This window comes from Bos javanicus, chromosome 11 (genome assembly GCF_032452875.1).
Source record: "Bos javanicus breed banteng chromosome 11, ARS-OSU_banteng_1.0, whole genome shotgun sequence".
In the NCBI taxonomy this organism is placed as follows: Eukaryota; Metazoa; Chordata; class Mammalia; order Artiodactyla; family Bovidae; genus Bos; species Bos javanicus.
This window is the reverse complement of record NC_083878.1, coordinates 78,679,551-78,705,392: the sequence shown is the minus strand read 5'-3', so window position 1 is coordinate 78,705,392 and position 25,842 is coordinate 78,679,551. Positions and strand designations below refer to the sequence as shown.

Here is a 25,842-nt window from a genome sequence, read left to right as displayed (position 1 = left end):
AGCCAATATGCTTTTTTCATCCCAACATTCCTGTCTGCTTCCAAGGCCATTTTTATATATCCTGTGATGTTCCTTTTGGCCAATTGTGCCTAGCCAAATGCACAAAATAGGTCTCCCTGAGAAATCCTTACTAAACTTAATATATTTGCGTAATACATATTTGTTTTCAAATGTATGTGTATTTTTTTCAGCACCAGATTACATCCCTATATGTTTTCTGGCACCTGATCACAGGCTCCCTATACTGGACTCAGGAAACAAAAATCAGTTTTCTAAGCCAGGGGGATTCTAACCAACTGGTTAAGTTTAAGGCATGTTTAATTGAAGCTACTGATGGTCACATCCTTAAAAATTTGTCTCTAAATACCTTTCCATAGTTCTTGTACATGAGCTCTCATTTATTACCCTGTAATACCATTTCTTTGTGATATATTAATATAACTGATTGTGTGCTCAAATAAGTTTGGAAGATAGCACTTGCTGTATGTCAGGTCCTTTCAAAAATGTTGACAAATAACATTATATGTTTCATATAATATTTATTGCCTTTGATGTGTTCATTTTTCATTTCTTCCCTTGACAGTTTAGCTTTTTGTTTTTTTGTTTCTGGGTTTCTTTTCAGGTCTTTATTTTAATGTACCCTCATCATTATTTAATCTGAATTTATGTAATTCTGTTTTATTCCCTCTCCCACAATATTCTTGATCAAAACCTTTCTATTTAACCTGAACTTAAAATTTTAACTTTGAGAGCATGATATTAAATTATACGATGAGTCATGACATTGTTTCATTGACAAGAAAATGTTTCATTTTCAAAATAATTGTAATTCAGCTTAATTTAAGAAAATACATGAGCAAAGTTGATATAAGGAAAAAAAATCATGACAATAGTATATAGATATTGATGTTTTTATTACAGTAAAGACAACATAAACCAAAAAAGAATGAATCATCTATAATTTAAAGAACTACTTTCTTCTAAAAGTTATAAGCTTTAAAGGTGAAAACAAATTTTATCAAATATGTAAGTGAAAAAAACAGGCTTATCATTAACATTTAAAAAACATTAGATTATGTTGTTATAGAAATATTTATAAATATATAATTTTATTGATTGGATTCTAAAGTAAAACAAGTAAATTTAGAATTTTTTGTTCTTGGTAAATACTTTAACACTTAATTCACAACTAAGTCTTTAGCTGTGTGTGTCTCATTCTAACATCAGAATGAATTAAAAATGGTATGTAACAGCTCACTTAATCTGTGTTAACTATATTTAGATATATGTATTACAATCCCCTGATCACAGCTTCAACAATACCCTGGCAAAAATGAGAAAAAACAAAAAGTGTTAGCGATATAGTTCTAAATTATATTCATCTCAATTTAATTATATGAACTTTTATGTGTAAATACCCTCTACAAGTTACACTCTAAAGTAACAAGACTGGATTATACTATATTAAGAAAAAAATATAGATGAAAAGTTTGCAATTTAAGTATGGTTATCTTACTAATACAAACATTTTAAAATTAAATGGCTCAATTAGTAAAGAAGTAAAGAAATTATGAAAACTTTTCTTGTATTTTCTACCAACTATTTCACAGTCATAGCTTTAGAGACACTAAAATTTGCACTTAATTAGGGACGTTTATTTCCTTAGAAAAATGACACTGGTTCACCAGAAGATTCGGTAGCATTCAAGCATTTGTAATGGCAGATTAGTAGCAGGAACATTTGAATATGCCGAAGTATTTACTACACCAAATGCTCGTTATTTCCAGGTAAAACATTTGAGTAGTTTAACGATGTACTTGTCCATATTCATTTGCTTGCAGCTTCTCCAAAATGTCATCGAGTGACTAGTTGTTAAGGCCAAAACCACATATTTTTAGACATTAGAAAATGTAAACACACTTTAAGACACTTCAATACAAGGTAAAAGAAAAATGTAAGTTTTCAATGGAACAAAAAGAGTGAAATTTTCTCACCAAAAATCTAATGTGTCTAAAACTCAGATATTTTGTTCTTTAGAGAGCAGGATATAAAGTGGCAGTCTTCAAGCATTTTTGTTCATCTGTCCCCTAAAATAATTTTGACAAGTAATACCTTGTGCATATTTAAATTATATGAAAATTTTCATAACTTTTATGTAACAAAGTATGCAATTTTGCTGTATTATAAATATTGATGTTTTAAAATAAAATTTAAACCAATCTTTTAAATGTATCCTATGTAATATTAATAACATACTGAATTCTTACTACTACTGTTCTTCTAAAATAAAATATCTTCTTAAATTTGTATTCCCTTTCTGCTGCTTCCACAAAATTTTATTCTACTTGAATCTTGAAAATCTGTTCTTGATCACTCTATTACACTTTCTGACATAAACTTTATACAGACAACAAGCACAAACATGTTTACGTCTAGATCACCTTTAAATTAATTTTCTTTTGACCAAAGGCTCTAATTTTTTTAATCACCTTGGTTGAGTTATCATTACAACTATGATGGGCATACAGTTGATCCAAACAAGTAAATTATAAATTTTGAGATAAAATCATTAAAAAATAAAAGGTAAATTTTAATTAGAAAGGTATCTCTTAATGGAACGAATTGGGAGAGATGTGTTTATGAAACCTTAATTTAAAAAACTGTTGAGGGACTTCCCTGCTGGTACAGTGGTTGAGAATCCACCACCAATGCACGGGACATGGGTTTTGATCCCCAGTCCAGGAAGATTCCACATGCTGCAGAGCAACTAAGCCTGCCCACCACAACTATTGAGCCCACACTCTAGATGCCCCCAGCCACAACTGCTGAAGCCTGTGTACCCTAAAGCCCAGGCTCCCCGACAAGAGAGGACACCGCAATGAGATGCCCATGCACCACAAGAACAGCCCCCTCTCAGTGCAACTAGAGAGAGCCTGTGTGCAGCAACAAAGACCCAGCATGGCCAAAAATAAATAACTTAGGGAAAAAAAAAAAACTTGAATTGTCCTTTTATTTGGCTCTCTGGAGATTTTACCTTTCCAAGAAATTCACCTTATTAAAATTCAGGGTAAGCAAGAGATATCCCTTTCTTGTGTAAAGTTAAGAGATTGGTGGCACTGAAGTGAGAGATGGGAAAAGAGACTGCCAACTGACCCCAAGTTGCATTGTAAGCAGATCAACTTACGGAAGTGAAGGATTTGGAAACAGGGTCCTCTAAAATGCTCTGTGTCCCCTCACATCCCTTGAATGTCTCTGCAAGCTCTGAGGTAGCCCTGCTGAACAGCGCTGAACCCTCTGGTCCTGGCCCCCTTACCATGTCCTCTGCCTGCCTTTTGTCTGTGGAAAACTTCAGTCCAAGAATAAGCTTAATCAGAGAAATGAGAAATTTGGAAACGAAAACAGTCAAAGACTAAATAATATAGTCATTAAGCACAGTCAGGGACTTTCAGTTCTTTCTCAGGGGTTATAATATTCTGAGCCATATCCTGTGAACTGTCTCATCGATACTAAAACACTAGGTGGAAGAAGTTAACTACCTGATGACGAGACTGCAGGCAAGACAGAAGCTGCCACAATTCAGAGAACTGGCCACAAAGAAAAGAGAACAAATGGACCTCGGAAGAGAAGGTTAAGTGTACCTAAAACAACCAAGATGATGCTGGTCAAACCACCGAGGACCAATCTGAAGATGACTGTTAGAGATGACTGTTCTGTTTCTGCATTAGCCCTCCATGCCCTGTTTATAAAAACTCTCACCCCTTGACCATCCCCAGTTGCCGGCATCTGAAATAAAGCAAACTTTCCTTTCCACCAACCTGGCCTGTTTACTGACTTTTGAGCAGCAAGCACACACTCTTTCGGTAACTATCACAGTTTGAATACTCCTCGAAGATCCCTGAGAACAGTGTTGTTAACTTCAGCTGGACTAAGAAAAAGTACTCTTCCTGAATTACTCCTTTGGCTGAAGAACTGCTTTTGAAAGTTTCTGAGGTGGTACCATGTTACATTTTGAAACCTGCTCTTTGACCACCTGGCTAAACAAAGTGTATAACTGTGTATCATCTGAGTTATCACACTCCATTCATCAGCTGACTGGTCTTGTACAGATTCTGAGTAAGAAAGACCTATTAAGGAATCAGGATGATAGCCCTGGTTAAATAGAGCTCAATTAGGAGCTTATACCGGAGAAGGTGATGGCACCCCACTCCAGTACTCTTGCCTGGAAAATCCCATGGATGGAGGAGCCTGGTAGGCTGCAGTCCATGGGGTTGCTGAGGGTTGGACATGACTGAGTGACTTCACTTTCACTTTTCATTTTCATGCATTGGAGAAGGAAATGGCAACCCACTCCAGTGTTCTTGCCTGAAGAATCCCAGGGACGGGGAGCCTGGTGGGCTGGCGTCTATGGGGTCGCACAGAGTCAGACACGACTGAAGTGACTTAGCAGCAGGAGCTTATACTGCTGTGGAAAAGCACTGGAAAAATAATTACACTGCTTTCACATGCAAATAAAAATGGATGTAACAGTCTCCTAAAATATTTAAAAAGAACTCTTAAAAAATCAAGGCTGTGTATTACTACTGTTCATCTTAAAATTTAATGAATAAGGCCCTTATCCTGTGACATGTCCTCAAATGTCCATTGTAAGACCTAGGTTGGCTTCAAGCAGAAGCAGAAATCCTTCCAAAAAGGATATGTTTGGAGTTCAGTCTCTGCAGATATGAGTTGACCTTATCCTGGAATGCCAGAGTGGCTTCACACGCACAAGCATCTTCTGTGGAGATGAGTCTTCGTGCTTCTTCAATGGCTGGAGGCAGTGACAGTACACAGAACGTTACAGCTAATCAGAAATCATAGGAAATCAGGAAATCAACGATTCAATACTTTTATTTTTAAGACTTAAGCTACGTGCATGTTCTAGGAGATAAAAGGATGTAAGAGCACACAGAAAGAGGAGGAAAGACTGTGGGATGTGTCAAAGAAGAAACAGAGATGTTGAGGAAAAGTTTACAATTGTCAAAGCTAGGTGATGGTTATATGAGAGTTCTACTGTTCTCAATGCTTTTGTGATGATCAGAAATTCTCCATGATACAAAGTTAAAATGTTTTAACAGGATGTAGGGAGAAGCCAAGAATGCAGAGATAAAGACCATCTCCCTGTGATACTGTGTCTTCATTAAGAAATGAAAATGTTCACTAAGGAGAACAGGGTGGAGGTTCCTTTAAAAACCAATGGCAGGAAGGTCGCCTGGTGGAAAAGTAGAAACATTCCATCCTGAAGACATTTGGAAACCACTGGAGGATTCCGACCAAGAGGCAAGACTCAAAACTGTACTTCCGACTTGGAGACAGGAAAGCTCACTCCTGTCTAAGTGCATGGATGAGGCTTAAAGGGACCATCTTTACCTGAACATGTCTTCTTGTCTTCATTCAAAGTGTAGCCAGTGTCACAGTCGCAGTGATAAGAGGCATTGCCATCATACACACAGATGTGTTGGCAACCATGAGAGCCCAGGGCACACTGGTTAAGAACTGGCCAGGATTGGGGCAGGAGAGAGAATATTCACAAATTACAATCGGAAACGACACAGACTTCTGGGAGAAAGAAGCTTTGGTTTGGTCCCAAAGTGGGCACATATGAATCCTTCAGTCATCAGAGTCTCCCATGTTTCAGAAGGAGGGAGCCTCTTCCTGATCCCTCCCCCACAGCCCTTTTCTTGCTATTTCTTGCAAATATTTTGGGTTCTGCCTCTCTTTTTTTCACTGCCACAGTCCTGGAGGGCTGCACTGCATCTTAATTCTATTCCAGAACTTACCTCTGGCCTTTCCATAACACCTCCAAGCTCTCCAGCTACATATGGATCATCTTCACCATTACCAAAAATAAATTATTAGGGACCTACTCACACACGGAGTTAAATTTTATGCTGCACAAAAAAAGACTGTATTGACCGAGGGCCTGTCTTTGATGCTTAAAGTGGTACAGAAAACAATGTCCTGCAAGCTCATGCACACACAGAGAGAGAAAAATAATAACGATGATGATGGTGCTGATGATGTGTATGGTTGGATAAGAATGTATTTTTTATCTGTCACAAATACAGTACAAGGAGCAAAGTCTTCCTGGGGTTCATAGGTCCTTCTCGGCCATTACAGGAGTCAAACTATTTGTTCCCCTCTAAATCTCCTCTTAAGTGTCATTGCATGCTTCCAAACTTTCCATGGCTCACTATTGTTGTTCAGTCACTCAGCTGTGTCTGAGTCTTTGCAACCCCATGGACTGCAGCATGCCAGGCTTTCCTGTTCTTCACCATCTCCCAAAGCTTGCTCAAACTCATGTCCATTGAATCAGTGATGCCATCCAACCATCTCATCCTCTGTCGTCCCCTTTTCCTCCAGCCTTGAGTCTTTCCCAGCATCATGGTCTTTTCCAATGAGTCAGTTCCCTGCATCAGGTGGCCAAAGTACTGGAGCTTCAGCCTCGGCATCAATTCTTCCAATGTATATTTGGGGTTGATTTTCTTAAAGTCTGCTTATTTTATCACTGTTTCCATTGTTTCCCCATCTCTTTGCCATGAAGTGATGGGTCTAGATGCCATGATCTAAGTTTTTTTGAATGTCGAGTTTTAAGCCAGCTTTTTCACTCTCCTCTTTCACCTTCATCTATAGCTCACTACTGCCTATAAAAGAGCTTTTCATGGCACAGAAGGCCCTAGATAATCTAATCACAACGTCTTTCCAACTTTCACACTGATATTCCCTTCACTACTATAATTCAGATGTTTCCAGCAAAATGCCTGCTAGCAGAGCATTTCTTTTTCCCTCAGCCCAGCTTAGCAGCGACTCCAGAGATAACAAGGGGACATGCCTCCAGCCCTCAGCCCCCGATCTGGGGCCCCACGGTTAATTTACTAGCTTTCCCACTGCCCAGCGAGGGGAAGGCAAGCCAGTAGAGGGGATCTGCCCCATGCTGTGTACCCCAGTTTTAGCATGGCACCCATTATTGCTGTAAAATATATAAATATTGATTTCCCACCATCGCATCTTTCTTTTTCTATCTCCTTTTGCTGTCATGTGCTTTGCACCATGAGACAGTGTAGCTCAGTGTTTGAGAACTACAAACCACCAGATCAAGTGCCTGGGTTCAAATCCTGGCTCTCCCACTCACTAGCCAAGTGACCACCAGCAAGTAACTCAGTTGCTATGAGTAAATTTGCTGTGATCAGTAAATGTGTGACTGTCGCTAAAATGCCTGGGACAGCACATGGCACCCAGCAGACACTGAAGAACGTGGGTGAACCATTACCTGGAACTGCTGCCTTAACTGAAATCTGTCTTAACTGAAAATCTCCTTTGATTTCTTCTTTTTAATAAAGTGGTTCATTTTATTCCATAATATCTGTTAGTTTACATGTAAATGCACTTTGTTTCCTTTTCGAAGGTCTGCAGAGAAGAGCAGCCTTGAATCCTCTCCACCCAGGGGACTTAGTCCCACCCTTGTGATTTAGTCCCACCCACCTCAACAAATTGACACGAGCCCCCCCCCTTGCCCATACCCGCTCCACTCCTCCAGTCCCAGCCCTTCAGCCACCCCTGGCCTCTCCTTAGTTATGGACTCTCACTACCAGTCGCTGCTTTCTTCAGGTACTGGTTCGGGAGTAATTAAAACAGTGGCATTGGCATATATAGACCACCATGTGTGAAACAGATAGCTAGTGGGGAGCGGCTATATAACACAGGGAGCCCAGATCAGCGCTCTGTGATGACTTAAAGGGGTGGGATGGAGGTGAGTGGGAGGGAGGCCCAAGAGGGAGGTGATATATGTATCCCTATGGCCGATTCACGTTGTTGTGCAGCACAAACTAACACAACATTGTAAAGCAATTATCCTCCAATGTTTTAAAAAAAAAAAATGATGCTTTTTTGGTTTTGCACCCAACCTGTCGTAACTCAGAGGCAGAAGCTGATGCTTCCTTACATGCTCACACGGCTAAGCACAGTCCTGGGAACAAAACAGGGGTTCAGTACTGTTTTATTGATCTCATTCTTTTTTAAAGGGCGATTGGTGATGTGCCACTTCCTTTAATCTCTCTTGAAAAGGTCACATATTACACCTCCTCAAGGAAGAGGAGAGTATACATAAAATCTAAAAAAAAAAAAAAAATACTGAATATGCCAAAATTAAACACCACCTTGAGAGTTAGGAATTTCTCAGAGGACTGCTTTTACATTATAAATGCCACTCTGTTCTCCCAGTGAGTTTAAATCAAATTAATGAGGATTAGCAGTTCTGGCATGGGCTCCCTCACCAAGTCATAAGCCTCAGATTCACCCAAGATTGATCATCTAGAAACTGTCAGGGAAGGACTTGCTTCAAACTTACTGGAAGATCTGTGTGGGTCTAATTCAGTCATTTACAAAGCCTCCTTCACTAAAAACGATCCAGCTTTAAAGTCGAACACTACAGAAAAGTTCCAGGTCTAGTTTTAATTGGAAAAAGATCAGTTCAGCCTATCACACCAAATAGTTACTGTCCCGCTGACTTCCTCCAAAGTTTCCTATTTGCTTTTCAGAGATATAAAATTTTCCTGGACTGTACATCCAATTAGCTTTTCTTATATCCCCCACTCCCTGCCCATTACCCAGTAATCTTCTGAAGTGAGCTATGTTTGCAAAACCTAGTGAGCTCATTGCCGCCTAGCAGTGTGTGCCTTGGTCTGTAAGCATGGTAGAATGTCTGAAGTCCAACTGCTTACCTTATGTTTAAGAATCTCTCTCATGGTGAACTGAAAGTTGGTTTCACTGCAGTAGAAAAGGTCCCATATGAAAGAATTTACTGAGTGGACCTTACCTGAACACGTTTTTTTGTCTTCATTCAGAGTATAGCCCTCGTAGCACTCACAGTGGTGGGACCCAGCTCTGTCATTCACACAAATGTGCTGACAGCCATGCGTGCCCAAAGCACACTGATCTTGAGCTGCCAAGTGGAAGTCCAGAAGAAAAGAAATGAAATGCAGAAAGGTCTTTTATTACCCATATGTAGAAATCTTATTTGCAGCTAGCAATGCAAAAAAGGAGAACTTACTAGAAACCACTCAAAGCCATCAGTAATATTTGCTCTTACTAGAAGTTAGTTGAGTAAAACAAATTCCTACACACACAATACTTAGTCTTCTATTTTCCCCTACTCCTTTTCATAATCTATGCTGAGTTTATATTGTTAGTCTTTTTTTTTTTTTTTTTTTTTGGTTTGTTTGTTTGTCTGGCCTCACCATGTGGCATATGGGATCTTAGTTTCCTGACCAGGGATTGAACCCACAGTCACTGCATTGGAAGCATGGGGTCTTAACCACTGGACTGCCAGGGAAGTCCCCTATACTGAGCTTTTATAATCTAAGTATCTCATAAATACTTTCTAAAGCATTCCTTTTAGATTTGCTGTATTTATGCTGAATCAGAGGGATTCCAACAGTTGTGGAACTAATTATACTAGATTCAGAAAGACACAGAATCCACGTGTGAAGAAACTGTAGCTCAGTCCTCTCCTGTAATAAATGAGAAAATTGAGTCTAAAGGAGATAAACTGACTCAGAACAGCATCAGAACTCAAGACCCAAACTGCACTTTTGTGCACTTCTCTCTCTACCGACATGATATTTTTAAACTATTGTTTATCTTTGTGAACTTTTCGTTTTGAGAAGTCCTACACTTCATCCAATTTCCCCAAATGTAAACATCCTATATAAGCACATCATTATATAAGTAATGACCAAAACCAGGGAACTAATCACTGATACGATGCCCTGAACTAACCAAAGACGTTATTCAAAGTCTGCCAGTGTTTCTACCACAAATGCCTTTTTGTGGCCCAGGATCCAATCCAGGCTCACACATTGCTTTAAGCTATCACATCTCCTCAGTTTCCTCCAATCTGGGACATTTCCTCAGTCTTTCTTTGCCTTTCATGACTGTGACACTTTTGAAAACTACTGAAAAATTAGTTCATGGAACATCTCTCATTTTGGAATGTCTCTCAGTTTGGGTTTGTCTGAGGTTTCCTCATGATCGTAAATCTTTAGCAAGAAAACCACAGAAATGCTGTTGTGCCCTGAGAACATGACGACAGAAGAAGCATGACGTCACTGTGTGTCATGTGATGACAGGAGAAGCATGACGTCACTCTGTCACTGCCGGTGACATCAGCTCTGATGACTTAGTGGAAGTGGTGTCTGCCAGGTCTCTCCACTGCGGAGTTACTGCTTTTCTTTTTTTATTTTTATTTGATTTTAACTAAATTGGTGGGCTGTTATTTGATTTTAACTAAATTGTCTTCAGCATCTGGAGAGGACAATTAGGGCTGAGGACAGAGAAGGAAATGAACAACACACTCACACAGGTAGGTCACGAGACTACATACTGCCATTTTTAACTTGTCTCATAAGAAATGGGAAAAGCCCAAGATGGCAACAGACAAAAAGATATCAAGTTCCCCGTTGAGATGACCCCCCCAACAGAGAGGCAATAGTAAAGCCCCTGCCCCCACTTACCTGAACACGTCTTCCTGTCTTCATTTAAGGTGTAACCTTCGTAGCACTCACAATGATAAGAGCCAGTTCTGTCGTTCACACAGATGTGTTCACAGCCATGAGTGTTAAGAGCACACTTATCAATAGCTATCAAAAGACAACCAGGACAAATGCCAACAGATGGAAAACATGGTAAGCAAATAACTATGGGCCACACCACACACATCCATGCACACATACACACACACACATACACACACACACAATGCTACTGAAATGGGCCAGTCTGACACAAGAGGATGCCTACTGGATGGGAGGGTTGGAACTCACTTCCTGATCTTGGTTCTTTCACTAACAGACCCCATTACAGGGGTAAGTCTTCTCCCTTCTTGGGGCAGCGGGGACGGATCTCAATTTCATTTTCTATAAAATGATTAGGTTGAGTCAAATGATCTCTTCAGTTTTATTCCTCTCAACAATTATTTTCTAGGATCTAACAAAATGGACCTAATTTGTACTCTTCATTGACAGTATATGAGTAATTCATACAGCAGACGAGTGAGAACCTCCCTAAGTTTTCTTCCACTTCTAGATTCCATGAGCATCTAGGGTTACAGAGAGGTAAAAGTAGCTTGTATTTAATTAAATGAAATCCAGGAAAAATTCCAAAACCTCAAAAGACCAAGAGTTTTGTCCTTTTCCCCTACTAACCCTTCTCTCTAAAACAAGCCATAAATGCTATAATAGATTGTTTTAGGTATTATCTCACTTTCCTCCTCATGTTACTTTTCAAGGAAAGTTGTTGATAACAGTAAATCTGCCACAAGGCAGTTAAGAGAAAAGCATAAGGCCAGTCCAAAGTCTTGGGGAGTGAGTCCCAAAATATGCCCCTGTCAGCCACTGTCCCTTAAGCAGGCCTCACCGGAACATGTCTTCTTATCAGCGTTCAAGGAATATCCTTGGCTGCATTCACAGTGGTGCCTGCCTTCCCCGTCACTGATACACACATGCTGGCACTGATGTGTGCCCAGTGCACACGGGTCCAGAGCTGTGCAAAGGAAATTTACAACAGTCAGCGTCAACACATAAGAAGCATTTCAGATACTTCCTCTCTTGTCAAAAAAAAAAAAATCGCTCTGCACATTCCTCTCCAATTCCATCTTTAGTTCACTCTAAAAATTGACTATTTGTTTTCTGCCCTTGGCTTATTTCTGCCCCACTCTTAGTAATGTTTAAATTAGTAACTAGGAATGCTACTAATTTAAAATCATAGATCTTGTGGTTGAGTTTCTCAAAGGAGAAAGGGATTTTTGAATTTGGAGCTAAAACCAAACAGTTACATGAATCAGACAATTCAGGGTTTTATCCAATGTATCCACCTGGACAGAGAAAAAGATTTTTGCTCTCCAACAGCAAGAAGAGAACAATATTGTACTTCCTGAAGTTCTACAAGCTAGCTGTCCCACTGCAATCAGAAGCCAGTTTCCAAGGGTTTTATAGTGTGAGTCTAAACAGAATTCATCCCCAGGCATTGCACTAGGCCTGGAATCCACTCACTCTTTGGGTACCAATACATGTTTGAACATGCAAATGGTGGAGGGTAATGCAGGTAACTGCCTTTTAAATATATGGTGTGGGTTCCTGAGCCCAAATGTATCTACATGTGACTCTCATATCTGCAAGGAGTCTAAACTCATATGTTGTATGAAAAAGAAAGTGACAGTGTTAGTCACTCAGTCATGTCTGACTCTTTGCGACCCCATGGAGTATAGCCCGCCAGGCTCCTCTGTCCAGGGATTCTCCAGGCAAGAATACTAGAGTGGGTGGCCATTCTCTTCTCCAGGGGATCTTCCCAACCCAGGGATCAAATCCAGGTTTCCTGCATTGTAAGCAGATTCTTTACCATCTGTGCCACCAGGGAAGCCCCATTTGCTATATGCTGCTGCTGCTGCTGCTAAGTTGCTTCAGTCGTGTCTGACTCTGTGCGACCCCATAAACGGCAGCCCACCAGGCTCTCCCATCCCTGGGATTCTCCAGGCCAGAACACTGGAATAGGTTGCCATTTCCTTCTCCAATGCATGAAAGTGAAAAGTGAAAGGGAAGTTGCTCCGTCTTGTCCAACTCTTAGCGACCCCATGGACTGCAGCCTACCAGGCTCCTCCGTCCATGGGATTTTCCAGGCAAGAGTACTGGAGTGGGGTGCCATTGCCTTCTCCATCTGCTATATACGAGTCGGTAAAAGAAAAAGAAGAACACAACACATTAGCTAAATGGCATCCTCATCTTTTTGCTCCTGGAGCCATTTTTATGTCAGACTTTTTTCCCAAGCGACATGTTTTGAAAAAAGAATCATGAATTTGGTCATTTCTGAGAAACCAAGGAGGCCTGTTGGAGGAGGCTGGCATCCCTGTGGCAGTTCACCCAGCCCCCACAGTTCTAGCAACAGGACAAGGCTAATATTTTTCCAAGAAGGGCCTTTTCATGGAATAATCTTTCCAGTCGGTTGACTACAACAGCTGCCCCTCAGTCTTTTTTTCCAAAGACAGGACATTTTTCCCCCAGAACAAGCAGGTCTCTTGTACCAGGATGAAAAGGTGGCCACTCACCACTTGTTACTTTATGTCCTTCAAGCCCTTCCCCAGGTGCTAGCTTTGAGGCCCAACCTTGCCACAGAACAGCATCTTCATGGAAAAGTTCTCACCCACAAATACAGGGGGGGTTTCCTGGGAGAAAGAAAGCTATTTTCTTTTGGGAAACCAATGACTGCCAAGTTGATGCCACCAAAGCCAAGGACAGCTTGAGAAGACCCAGTGTCCTAAGGCAGGAAACACAAGAGGCCCCCTGCCGGGTCTGGCTGAGATGAGGTCAGAATTCGCTCCAGACTGAGACTTCATCTCCCATTTCCTGACAAACTGTTGATTACTGAGTTTCACTTTCATTTATGTATAAAGTCTCCTTGAAATTGACAACAATAATTATTGGTTCACTTGCTTGTCTCAGCTCCAGCCCTAGACTTATGCTTGATGGTAGGCAGGGATTACCTTTATCTTTGTATCATCAGTGATCGATAAACACATATTGAGAAAACAAATGTAGGATAAATTATATGGCAAAAGTTATCTACACTTTAAAATTCACCTGAACTAGAAATTTGTCCACACCTGCTTGGATAATTCTACAAAGTTTTGAAAGATTATTTCCAAATGACTTTAAAAAAATGAATATAGATAGAAACAAAGGAAGATATAAATTTTTTAAAGAAAAACAAAAAATAAATTTAAAAGTAAAAATTAAAAAGTTCGAGTCCCACAAATTCATAATTCTGATCAGTGACTAAAGATAAAACTGAGCCTTGAATGGATTCATATTCATGGGTTTGACTGTTTCATGCTAAAAATTCTAATTAAATCAGCATTTAATTTAAACTCCATCCTAAAGGAAGAAAGGAGAGGGAGGGCAGTAGCAGAATAATTTAAAACTTAAAACATTAAAATAAAGAACCAAAAAATAGCCTACATCTTGCTATCTCAAAAATGAGCTGAAATCCTAGTCTCCGTGGTTCTTAATCCTGTCCCTCCACAAGGAATAATCAGAGAAACAGCCGAATCTGAAAACTGGAGTATTTGCTAAGTATACACTCCAATGGACATTTATGCTGGACAAGAAGCCAGCCAATCTTTCCAGGGACAGATGCAGTCCCTGTCTTCTGAGAAAAAAAAAACAAGCAGAGTTCTGTTAAATCTAGAGATGGTAAAACTAAAGAAAATATCTGGAAAAAATGCGGTGGGCAGAGGGGAGAAGAGAGGTGTCTGGTTTTTTATTTGTATTTTTTTCTGACCCCATCAGGGAACAGCAGGATCATTTACCCTGGATATTTCCAGAACTTCACATTTCTAATGCAAACAGGAAGATTTTATGAGCAAACCAACTTATACATAAGGCAGCTCTATATTCCTAAGCCAACAAAGTATGCTTAAGTTTAGAAAAAAAAAAAAAAAACCGTCACATACCAAAAAAACGTTGCTTATATTTAAGTTTTCCATAAAATTTGCACCAAAGAGAAAAGAATAAATCTCTTTTTCTTCGGACACATGATGTCTGACTATAACATCTTTTCTAACTAGAAGCAAAGACTTACCACAAAAGGTCTCCTGGAATCTAGAGGAAAGTTTCTCAATGACCCCATAGGTCTCCACGTAGAAAACGTGCTCGTCCAGGGGTTCGCTGGCCATCATCTTGAGGGATTCCATGTCGGCCCGGTCCACGCCCACGGCGTACAGCTCAATACCGGACGCCCGGGCCCGTGCCGCCACCTCGTTCACCTGGTCCTGGGGCCGCCCGTCGGTCACGATGATGGCCACTTTGGGGATGTTGGAAGAGGGCCCTCGAGCTCCTGCCTCTACTGTGAAGGCTTCATCCATCGCCGTCTGGATGGCCAGGCCTGACATGGTGCCCGTAGACAAGGGCGTGATCCGCGCCACGGCTCGTTTCAGGGACTGCTTATCCGAGTGGGTCTGGAGATGGAACTCGATCTTCACGGTGCTGGCGTAGTTCACCACTGCTACCCGCGTGTCCATCGGCCCGATGTCCAGAGTGTCGATTATTTTCGAGACAAAGGTTTTCACTTTGGTGAACTCCAGGGGCCGTACACTACGGGAACTATCGATGATGAACACCAAGTCCAAGGGCCTGCTCTTGCAAACACCTGCAAAGAAGGGCATGGGGAACAGTACATGGCTAATCCGTGAGCGGATCACAGTCAGAAGGGGAATGTTGCGACCAGCATCCTTGGCCCCAGATACCCCACTCTCTGCTGTCTTCCTGAAGACCACCCTCCCTTTGGTGGTTGAAAGCACTGAGGCCTTTCAGGATTCCCCAGCGAGAATTCACATAGAGGTGTGACATTTCCTCAAAGAACTCCCCTATTTGAATGTCCTGAACTTTTCACTTGGAAAGTTTCACCCTTCTGCTTAAAGTTTTGTTCAAAGGTTCCTCTTGACGCCCAGGAATGAATGGACTCCAGGCCTCTCTTGGGCACCTTGGCCATCCCTGAACCCTGTCTGAACTGAACTCAGGGCAGCCTCAATGCCCCCTCCACTGCCTGCTCAAGCCTCACAGCCCTTCAGACAACGGCAGACTGTGGGGCAAGGCACTCCGGTGCTCTCCTGGTGACTTCCTTCTTTTTCTCCACTTTCAATGTGCTGAAAACTGCTCCAGCTGCTAAGTCACTTCAGTCGTGTCCGACTCTGTGCGACGCCATAGACGGCAGCCCACCAGGCTCCCCCATCCCTGGGATTCTCCAGGCAAGAACACTGGAGTGGGTTGCCATTTCCTTCTCCAGAGCAGCCCTAAATTCTCCCTCCATCTGGTCATTCACTCATGTTTAGTGAACTCTGAGGTCCAAATAGCCCTGAGTTTAAACCTTGAAAAGTAGAAAGAAGGGTGACCACTTTGTCTGGTCCACGTTGAGATCTGTCTTTGTCAGCATGTCTTGTTTCAAGAAGCAGAGATTCTGACCTGGTATCTATACTACTGCCCCCACCAAATTCTCTTAGTCACCTCTCTTTCATTTTTTCATTCCCCAAATATTTTTTTTTTAAGTGTCTGCTTGCAATGCGGGAGACCTTGGTTTGACCCCTGGGTTGGGAAGATCCCCTGGAGAAGGAAATGGCAACCCACTCCAGTACTCTTGCCTGGAAAATTCCATGGATTGAGAAGCCTGGTAGGCTACAGTCCATGAGGTCACAAAGAGTCAGACACAACTGAGCAACTTCACTTTCACCGTGTATTAAACCAAGGGGCTACAAAAATAATAATCATAATAAGCCAGATTACCTGCCCTCAAGGAACATGTATCATTCCCACACAAAAGGACCTAGCACATTGTAGAGACACAATACAGTTTTGTTTTCAGCACATCCTTCTTATCCTTTCCCCGTCTAATCTCGTTCTATACTCCTCCCTCTCCTGCTGCTGCTGCTAAGTCGCTCTGTGCGACCCCACAGACGGCAGCCCACCAGGCTCCTCCGTCCCTGGGATTCTCCAGGCAAGAACACTGGAATGGGTTGCCATTTCCTTCTCCAATGCATGAAAGTGAAAAGTGAAAGGGAAGTTGCTCAGTCTTGTCCGACTCTTAGCGATCCCATGGACTGCAGCCCACCAGGCTCCTCTGCCCGTGGGATTTTCCAGGCAAGAGTACTGGAGTGGGGTGCCATTGCCTTCTCCATTCCTAGCCACCCAAATCAAATCCAAGAGAGCAGCCATTCCTCCTTCTTTCCCAAAACACACACACACACACACACCCAAGCCCTGAAACAAAATGAGATCCTTTGGCATGAAATGTCACTCAGGGTTCTTTCCTTTTCTAATAAGAGGCTGGCTGGAAATTGATGAAACTCTAAGAGAGCAATTTACTCAGTGTGTAAGGGGAAAAAGTGTAGGTATTTATTTATTCAAAATTAAATTCCTAGCTAAGCAGTTGATGACAGAAAAGCCCTGTCTGCAATAGGAATTATGCCTCCGTATAGTTTAAAAAACAACAACAACAACTGGTAAATATCCTCTTGCTTTCAGCCTGATTCCTAGAGGTATTAATTAAGACAATAAATAAATCCTACTTTCAATAACACTTTAGATAACACAGGATTTCAACCCAACAACCTTGTCAAGTTAGAGATGCAATTAGAGATGCAAGTTAGAGTTGCTTTTATACCCTTGTACAGAGAGGTGTAGAGCTAGAAAGTGATAGAATATAGATTGGACTCCAGGTTTCCAGACTCCCAGCCCAAAGGGACTTTTCATTGCATGATTACCTCTCTGAGGCAACATTTTCTGCCACCAAAATTAACATTATCTCAAGTACCTAGTAAATATCTTGCTTGGTGATGTTGAGTCATCAGTCTGAATATGCTACACGTCATGTATTTAGCTAAGTCAAAAGGAGTTAATTCTTTTTAAAAAAAAAAAAAAACTTCAGAATTTCATTTCATCCCTGATTACCATGCATTGAGAGCAAAGAAGAAGAAAAATCTTTCCAGGAGATGGATCTGGCTGTATTTGCATAATTTGAGTAAAAGGAAAACTACATATGATATGAACCCTGTATCTGACAGTGTTGTGTCTAACATCCAAATGGTGTCTTTACTCATGTTGAGGTTACGTTCTTGCAAGTAAATGTGCAGGATTCCTTTCCTTCTTCACTTGATTTTTCGCAGGGAATCATCTATGGGGGTTACAGGGGTGTAGTGGGCAGGATAAGATAATACCCTCCCCTCACAGATGTCCATGACCTAATTCCCAGAACCTGTAAGTATGTTTATTTACAAGGTAAATGAGATTCTGCAAGTGTGATTGCATTGAAGATTTGAGATGGGGCAGTTATACTGATGGATCCAATATAATTACAAAGGCTCCTAAAAGTTGAATAGGGAAGCAGAAGAGGAGATCTGGGAGATGACATGTGAGGACTCATCCTGCCTTTGGTGGCTTTGAAAATGGAGGGAAAATGTCATGAGCCAAGGAATGAGGGTCACCTCTATATGGTGAAAAAGGCAAAGAAATGGATTCTCCTCTAAGATCTTTCCAAAAGGAAAGCAGCCCTGCTGATACCTTAATTTTAGTTCAGAGAGACTAGTGTCAGACTTCTGATCTACAGAACTCGTAGACAGTAAATGTGTGCTGTTTTAAGCCACTAAATTCATGGTAATTTATTACAGCAGGAATAGAAAATACAGGGGGCTTGGCAGGACGTTCTGTGAGCATCTGCTTACTTCCTGATTCAGACCCCCTTTGCATTCATTGTTTTTGAATCTCACTCCCCTTTTCTAGATAACAGCACTTTGATTCTTAGAAATCAAGAAAATGAGAATCTGAATTTCCAAAAATGTTTCCTTACTCATAATAATTGTCAATTTCTGAGAACTCCGCTAGAAATAAAAGTCCATAGCAAAGCCTAGCAATTTCTGGATGCAAAAAGAAAAGAATTTGAAAAAGAGTGGAATATGGTGCTTATTAAAGAATTATCATTTAATATTGGTTTTTATTTCAAGTAATAAAGGACCAATGCTGCTCAGGGGAACATTGACCACCCCATAAGAAATCCTTCCTTTTCTTTCTAGTCCCTTCCCCAAGGAATGTGGATCAGACCAGAGATAAAATAACCTCTAGGAGAAAGACTTCTTCCCTATCCTCATTCTTGACCTGAAGCAACCCACTGGTCAGGCTGTATATAACCATTGTGACTCCCTGTCTCAATGACAATGCTCTTGCCATAGCAAATCCAGCCCACTGGAACTGATGCAGGAAAGAATCCTTTCTGTTTTTCCTCAACATTACTCAAAAGGTGCATTGTGGACAACACAAATCAACCTGGGGCGTGAAGCATCACTGGCCAATGAGACTAGACATCCAGAAAATGGTTTGGTGCTGCCTCTCTTTAACAACTCTGATGCTGGACTTTTTGGTAATGAAGATAAAAAATCCTATGTAAACCACACTAAGAGCTTGGTAGCCTGAAGCAGTGAAAAGACACACACTTGGAATATCTGAGCCCCGAGCTTTATTCCTGGCTCTGACCCTGATTTGCTGGATTCTCTCACCTTGCTCGGCTCCCCTGTATGTGCTGTCAGGGGCTGTGTTGGATCACCTTCCAACTCTGCTCTCTAAGAGGTTTCCTCTGCCCCAAGAATCAACTACTGACCCACAAGTGAATTGCGATTGTTCACCAAAGACCCAAAGTGTCCTGGGTATTTGAGCATGTAAGAGAGCACAGGTTGGGGTTGTGGTGCAATCAGCCAGAGAACTGAAAGCAGAATTTCAGGGAAAGATTACTAAGCTGAACAAGAGGCGGGGTCTGGGACAGAGAGCTGTGAGGCACCCCTACCTGTTCCCACAGCTGCCCCATCCTCTCTGCCCAAGTCTCAGGGGGCAGCTGCTGGAGTCTGAGCTTCAGGAGAAGGGAAGTCTAGCCCTGGCTATGAGGGACCTTGGGCATCTCCCTTCCCTTCTTTGGACCTCAGTTTCCCCACAGGATTTGTCCCGCAGGGGAGGGGATCTTTCTCCTGCACCACGTCTGGCTTGGGCTGGAGTGAAGGGAATACTTGGTGGGTGACCAAGGATTTTCCTTATTTGACTCCACATTCGCCTGCCCACCCATCCAGCCCGCCGGGCCCTGGTCCAGGATCTCCCTCGCTCCAAGCGGGTGTCCTTCCCTGAGACCCTCTCCTGTCCCGCTCGGTCTGGGATCCCTCTCCCTTCCCGCCCAGGCCGTGTACCTGCGCCGCGGGCCCCGCCGGGCTGGCCGGTCCCGGAGTAGGGCACGCTGGCGGGGGCGGCCGGAGCGGGGCCCCGGCGTCCGGGGCTGCCCCCTGGGCCGCGAGTCCCCAACCTGCGTGAGCCCGGGCGGGCCATGGGGCTGGGGGCGGCGGGGGGCGGTGGCAGCAGCAGCAGTGGCCAGAGCAAGAGAAGCAGTCCCGGGAGGTGGCGCGGCATGGTGGGCTCCGCGCTGCTGCCCGTGTCCGTCGGTGGGTCGTCGATCGGTGACTGGGTCAGTGGCTGGCGGGTGACCAGCGCCCGGGCGGCCAATTTAAAGGTCCCGCGGCCGTGGGCCCCGCCCCTGCAGCCTTGAGCCCCGCCCTGCAGCCTGGGGTCCTTCCTCCCCTCGGCCGTAGGCCCCGCCCCTCGGCCTAGGCCCAGCCCGCGAACCCGTCCAGGGCAGCGGGCCGCCTGGTCCAGGGCAGCCGGCCGCCTGGTCCAGGGCATACCCGCGGCGGACCTGGAATGTCTGGGGCCCGTCGGCCAGGGGCGCGGTGCCCGACCCCGGCCCGCCGCTGCTCCGGTCTCGTCTGGTGGGCTCGGTCCGCTGCCTCCTGGCCAGGTTCTGCCCCTCTCGAAATTTCTGTCTGGCCATATACCTGGGGCCTGGTCGACCCCCAACTCGCCCTCCTGACTCCCAAGCTCCCAGTTCAGGAGGCCCAGGCTTTACGGTCCAGCTCCATCCAGGTTTGCCCACCTCAGAGTTTCCCCTAGCTCCTCACAACTACATTTTTCTTCCCCAGCCAGGGAACCCAAGTTTTGCTGTGGGCTCTCCTTAAAAAAAAAAAAAAAGAAAAACCTCACAGATGTAGCAGCGTGAATAGAAATACTTTCATCCTAACTTCAAACATCCTAAACATTTGAACTTATATTACCAGGAATAGAAAGTCAAACATACATTCCCCAGAGAGCCCTCTGTGAGCTGGAAGGACAGCCTGTACCACAGGCTTCAAAGGCTCTCCCTCCATCCCACTTCCTCCCCCAGGGGTGATGGTGGTGGCAGCACAGGGCTGGAGGCCACCCAGGGGACCCTCCAGGAACTCGTAGCCCATGGGTAGAGACAGAAGCATCAATGGTGTACCTGTCTAAGGAAATATACTGAGGTCAAGGAGAGACTGGCTCTGCCTGAGGAAACCAGGAAGGCTTCCAAAAGCAGGTCACTGCTGAGCTGGATGGTAAAACACGGCAATGAACGTGAGTCCCAACAGATCCTGTGTGGTCTTCCTACTTTCAGACTGCTGCCTTTTAATATCTACACTCCACATAGTAACCTTAAGATCACTTCTTAAACCTTGCAACTTCACTTCCAATAAACTCCAAACTCCTTTACATGGCCACCTCCTTGACCACACTGACCACATCTGAAACTGGACTCTTCTCTCCATGCATCAACCACACTAGGCTTTCCCCTTGTCCTGGGGATGCCAAGCTTGTTCCCACCTTATGGCCTTGGCATTGGGACATCCCTATATCTTAGTTTTTTCAAACTTATTTTTACTACTATCCACTGTGTTGGTGGTGGTTTAGTCACCACGCTGTGTCTCTCTTGCGACCCCATGGACTGTGGGTTGCCATTTCCTTCTCCAGGGGATCTTCCTGACCCAAGGATCAAACCCCAGTCTCCTGCATTGCGGGAGGATTCTTTACCAACTGAGTCACCAGGGAAGCCTAACTATCCACTGTAACAGCTACATTTTATATCATAATTTGAGAGCGACATAAATATCTAGTAGTGTTATATACAACAGAAATAGTAGTTTCCTGAAACAGTGTTTACCCTTACCACATGTGACAGACTCTAATTAATCTGCTTTATTCATGTCCATTCAGTTCTGTTTCATTTTTTAAAAAAAAGATCTGGGAGGTGGGTCATAGAGGATCCTGCTGTGATATATATCGGAGAGTGTTTTGCCTATGTTCTCCTCTAGGAGTTTTATAGTTTCTGGTCTTATGTTGAGATCTTTAATCCATTTTGAGTTTATTTTTGTGTATGGTGTTAGGAAGTATTCTAGTTTCATTCTTTTACAAGTGGTTGACCAGTTTTCCCAGCACCACTTGTTAAAGAGATTGTCTTTAATCCATTGTATATTCTTGCCTCCTTTGTCAAAGATAAGGTGTCCATATGTGTGTGGATTTATCTCTGGGCTTTCTATTTTGTTCCATTGATCAATATTTCTGTCTTTGTGCCAGTACCATACTGTTTTGATAACTGTGGCTTTGTAATAGAGCCTGAAGTCGGGTAGGTTTATTCCTCCAGTTTCATTCTTCTTTCTCAAGATAGCTTTGGCTATTCGAGGTTTTTTGTATTTCCTTACAAACTGTGAAATTATTTGTTCTAGCTCTGTGAAGAATACCGTTGGTAGCTTGATAGGGAGAGGGAGAGGGTGGGGAGATTTGGGAGAATGGCATTAAAACATGTATAATATCATGTATGAAACGAGTCGCCAGTCCAGGTTCGATGCATGATACTGGATGCTTGGGGCTGGTGCACTGGGACGACCCAGAAGGAGGGTATGGGGAGGAGGGAGGAGGGAGGAGGGTTCAGGATGGGGAACACAGGTATACCTGTAGCAGATTCATTTTGATATTTGGCAAAACTAATACAATATTGTAAAGTTTAAAAATAAAATTAAAAAAAAAAAGATCTGGTCATAAACCTCTAAACAGAGTTCATGATTCACTGTTTCCCAGTCAGCAGTTTGAAAAACTGTTTTAATTAGATTCTTTCCTACTGTTTCTTCCTTTCCAATTTATTATGGTATCAATACCTGTGTTTCATGTATATATACATATATACAGTATCAATATCTGTGTGTTTCACATAAAGTGTACTATATACACATGTATATGCTGCTGCTCTTGCTGTTAAGTCGCTTCAGTCGTGTCCAACTCTGTGTGACCCCATGGACTGCAGCCTACCAGGCTCGCCCATCCCTGGGATTCTCCAGGCAAGAACACTGGAGTGAGTTGCCATTTCCTTCTCCAATGCATGAAAGTGAAAAGTGAAAGTGAAGTTGCTCAATCATGTCCGACTCTTAGTGACCCCATGGACTGCAGCCTACCAGGCTCCTGCGTCCGTGGGAATTTCCAGGCAAGAGTACTGGAGTGGGGTGCCATTTTCTTCTCCAATATATGTATATATAGTGTATTTATTTCTTTACCCCACTCAACTATAGGCTCCAGGAGCACAGAGCTGATGCCTGCATTGTTCACTGTTGAATTGCTGTAAATTCTCCCTCACTGTGTGCAGGTTTATAGTCTACAGTGGGACCACGATTTCAGGAAATATTAATAAAAGTTCACGAACAGGGCTGATATTTAGCCCTACCTTGGCAGGATAGTAAACAGGCATGATAGATTACTTGTCAGAGAAGAAATAACCTGGCATTACTTTTTCCAAGAGTCGAAGGATGCTGAGGAAATGGCTTTGCTCCATTTCACTCCACTGCCTGACAAGAGCCGCTCTGTGCGGACAAGGGCTCTGCACAGGCCCTTCCTCTGGCCTCCTCTAGCGGGGGAGTTGGTGTTCCTCCACCACAGGCTCCTTCTCTGAAGAAATGCAGGGGGAGAAGCAACATGAACTGTAATGGTCTGTTTCAGCACATTTGCAGGTAGGCATAGGTAGAGAGTAAACCTATTTGGTTAGGGAGTAAATTATGGGTTGCTGCTAAGTCGCTTCAGTCGTGTCCAACTCTGTGCGACCCCATAGATGGCAACCTACCAGGCTCCCCTGTCCCTGAGATTCTCCAGGCAAGAACACTGGAGTGGGTTGCCATTTCTTCTCCAATGCATGAAAGTGAAAAGTGGAAGTGAAGTCGCTCAGTCGTGTCCGACCCTCAGCGACCCCATGGACTGCAGCCTTCCAGGCTCCTCCGCCCATGGGATTTTCCAGGCAAGAGTACTGGAGTGGGGTGCCATTAATTATGCGTAGCTTCCTTTAAAAACTCACTTTACTACTGCTCTCTTGTTTTTACAGTTCTAAGAAACTATTTCTTTATCACTCCACTCAAGCTCGGTTATGCTCTGGTAACGAATGACTCCAAAACCTCAGAGTCTTCTAGCAACAAAAATTTACTTCTTGCTCTCTTATGTGTCTTTCATAGATCTACATCTTCATTCCAGCACTCAAACTTAAGGGGCAGCCTCAATCTGGAATATGCTGGTCTTGAGATAAAGGGGGAAAAGGAGAGATGGAAGAGCCAGATGACAGATTTGTGATGATTTATTGTTCTTTCCCTAGAATAAACTGCTGGGGTGGGAAATCTGAATGACTAGGGCTTCTTTGGTTATGTACCATCTATGTCAGGAATTTCATCTGATGTGGTTTCAGCTACCACTCCTCTGGTGCTGTGCTTAGTCGTTCAGTCATGTCCAACTCCTTGCAACCCCATGGACTGTAGCCCACCAGGCTCTTCTGACCATGGGGATTCTCCAGGCAAGAATACTGGAATGAGTAGCCATGCCCTCCTCCAGGGGATCTTCCCAACCCAGGGATCAAACCCAGGTCTCCCAAATTGCAGGTGGATTCTTTACCATCTGAGCCACCAGGGAAATTCCAAAATCTGGGTCTCTTGTCCTAAGCCTGCTCCTGAGAAGTAGAACTCCATCAATTACCCTGCCTGTGCTACTCTCTATTCACAGATCACAAAAGTACCCCAAGCTCAAGCATTTCCAAGAGTGAACTTATCCTCTCCTCTTTAATGAACTTCCTCTCCTTTATTCTCATTTCTGCTAGTGATACTGGGATCCTTCCAGCCATACAGACATGAAGGTTTGGTTTCCACTTCCCCCTCTTGAGCTTTTTGTATTAAATAAGTTATCAAGTCATCTACCCCACATCTTCACAGGTTCATATACGTCCAATTCTCAAGGCTTATCTCAAATCACATCACTATAGGAAGTCTATTTTTATCTTTCCAACCAGATATGATCCTCAAAGGAGAGGGAGGGGAAGACAAGAAGAAATATTTGAAGAAATAATGGCTGAAAAAGTTTCCAAACTTGATGAAACCTATAAACCCACAGATCCAAGGTCAATGAACCCTAACCACAAGAAACACACACAAGGGATAGTTAGGGATTTTGGAAAGGTCATGTACACACTGCTATATTTAAAACGGATAACCAACAAAGACCTATTGTATAGCATGTGGAATTCTGCTCAATGTTATGTGCCAGCTTGGATGGGAGTGGAGTTTGGGGGAGAATGGATACATGTATATCCATGTATATGTATGGCTGAGTCCCTTCACTTTCACCTGAAACTACAACATTGCTGATTAGCTATACCCCAATACAAAATAAAAAGTTTAAAAAAACACACACACAACATAAAAAATGTACATAATGTAAAAAAAAAAAAAGTACAATCAAGGAACATCATAAACAAATTGCTCAAAATCAGTGATAGAGAAAAACTTCCAATTACCTGAAGGAAAAAAAAAAAAAGAGAGGCTTTCCATACAGAAGAACAAAGTTAAGGAAGACAGCAATTTTCTCAGTGGAAACTATGTATCCAGAAAGACAGGGCAGCCACATCTTTAAAGTCCCAAGTGAAAAAAAAACCTGACAACCTAGAATTCCATACCCTGGGAAAATAGCTTTTGAAGACAGAAGTAAATTAAAGACATTTTCAGACATGCAAAAGCCAAAAGAATTCAGCAGCAGCAGAACCATGCTGGAAAAAAAAAAAAAAAACAGAAAAAAGTAACACATGTCCTCTGGCTGAAGAATGGTAACAGATTGAAATGTGTACCTATGAACAGACTGAAGAGCACTAGAATTGATAACTAAATGCGTATATTTGGAAGTTTTAAAATTATTTTTCTCTTTAAAAGATAATTAACTGTTGGGGGGGAAAAAGTCATAGAAGGTCAGAGAAAGATGGAATCTGGGCAGTCATTTGTTTGCAAAGTTATTTACTTATTTCATTCAACTGATGGGAGGGCCAGGAATATAAATCAGCTTTCCTGATGCCGTGTTCGGATTTTGAGCTACCTAACTG

The 25,842-nt window shown here is 42.8% G+C and overlaps 1 protein-coding gene across 1 annotated transcript; it reads right to left on the bottom strand.

The window, feature by feature from the left end:
• Nucleotides 1-961: 961 nt before the first annotated feature.
• Nucleotides 962-20,105, bottom strand: MATN3 (matrilin 3). Its single transcript, XM_061433235.1, has 8 exons — nucleotides 19,799-20,105; nucleotides 14,665-15,231; nucleotides 11,449-11,574; nucleotides 10,548-10,673; nucleotides 8,852-8,977; nucleotides 5,407-5,532; nucleotides 4,697-4,807; nucleotides 962-1,861 (listed from the first exon to the last, which is right to left on the bottom strand). Exons 1-8 carry the CDS (start codon nucleotides 20,013-20,015, stop codon nucleotides 1,806-1,808), a joined length of 1,455 nt encoding a protein of 484 aa, XP_061289219.1. The 5' UTR covers nucleotides 20,016-20,105; the 3' UTR covers nucleotides 962-1,805.
• Between the last annotated feature and the right edge of the window lie 5,737 nt (nucleotides 20,106-25,842).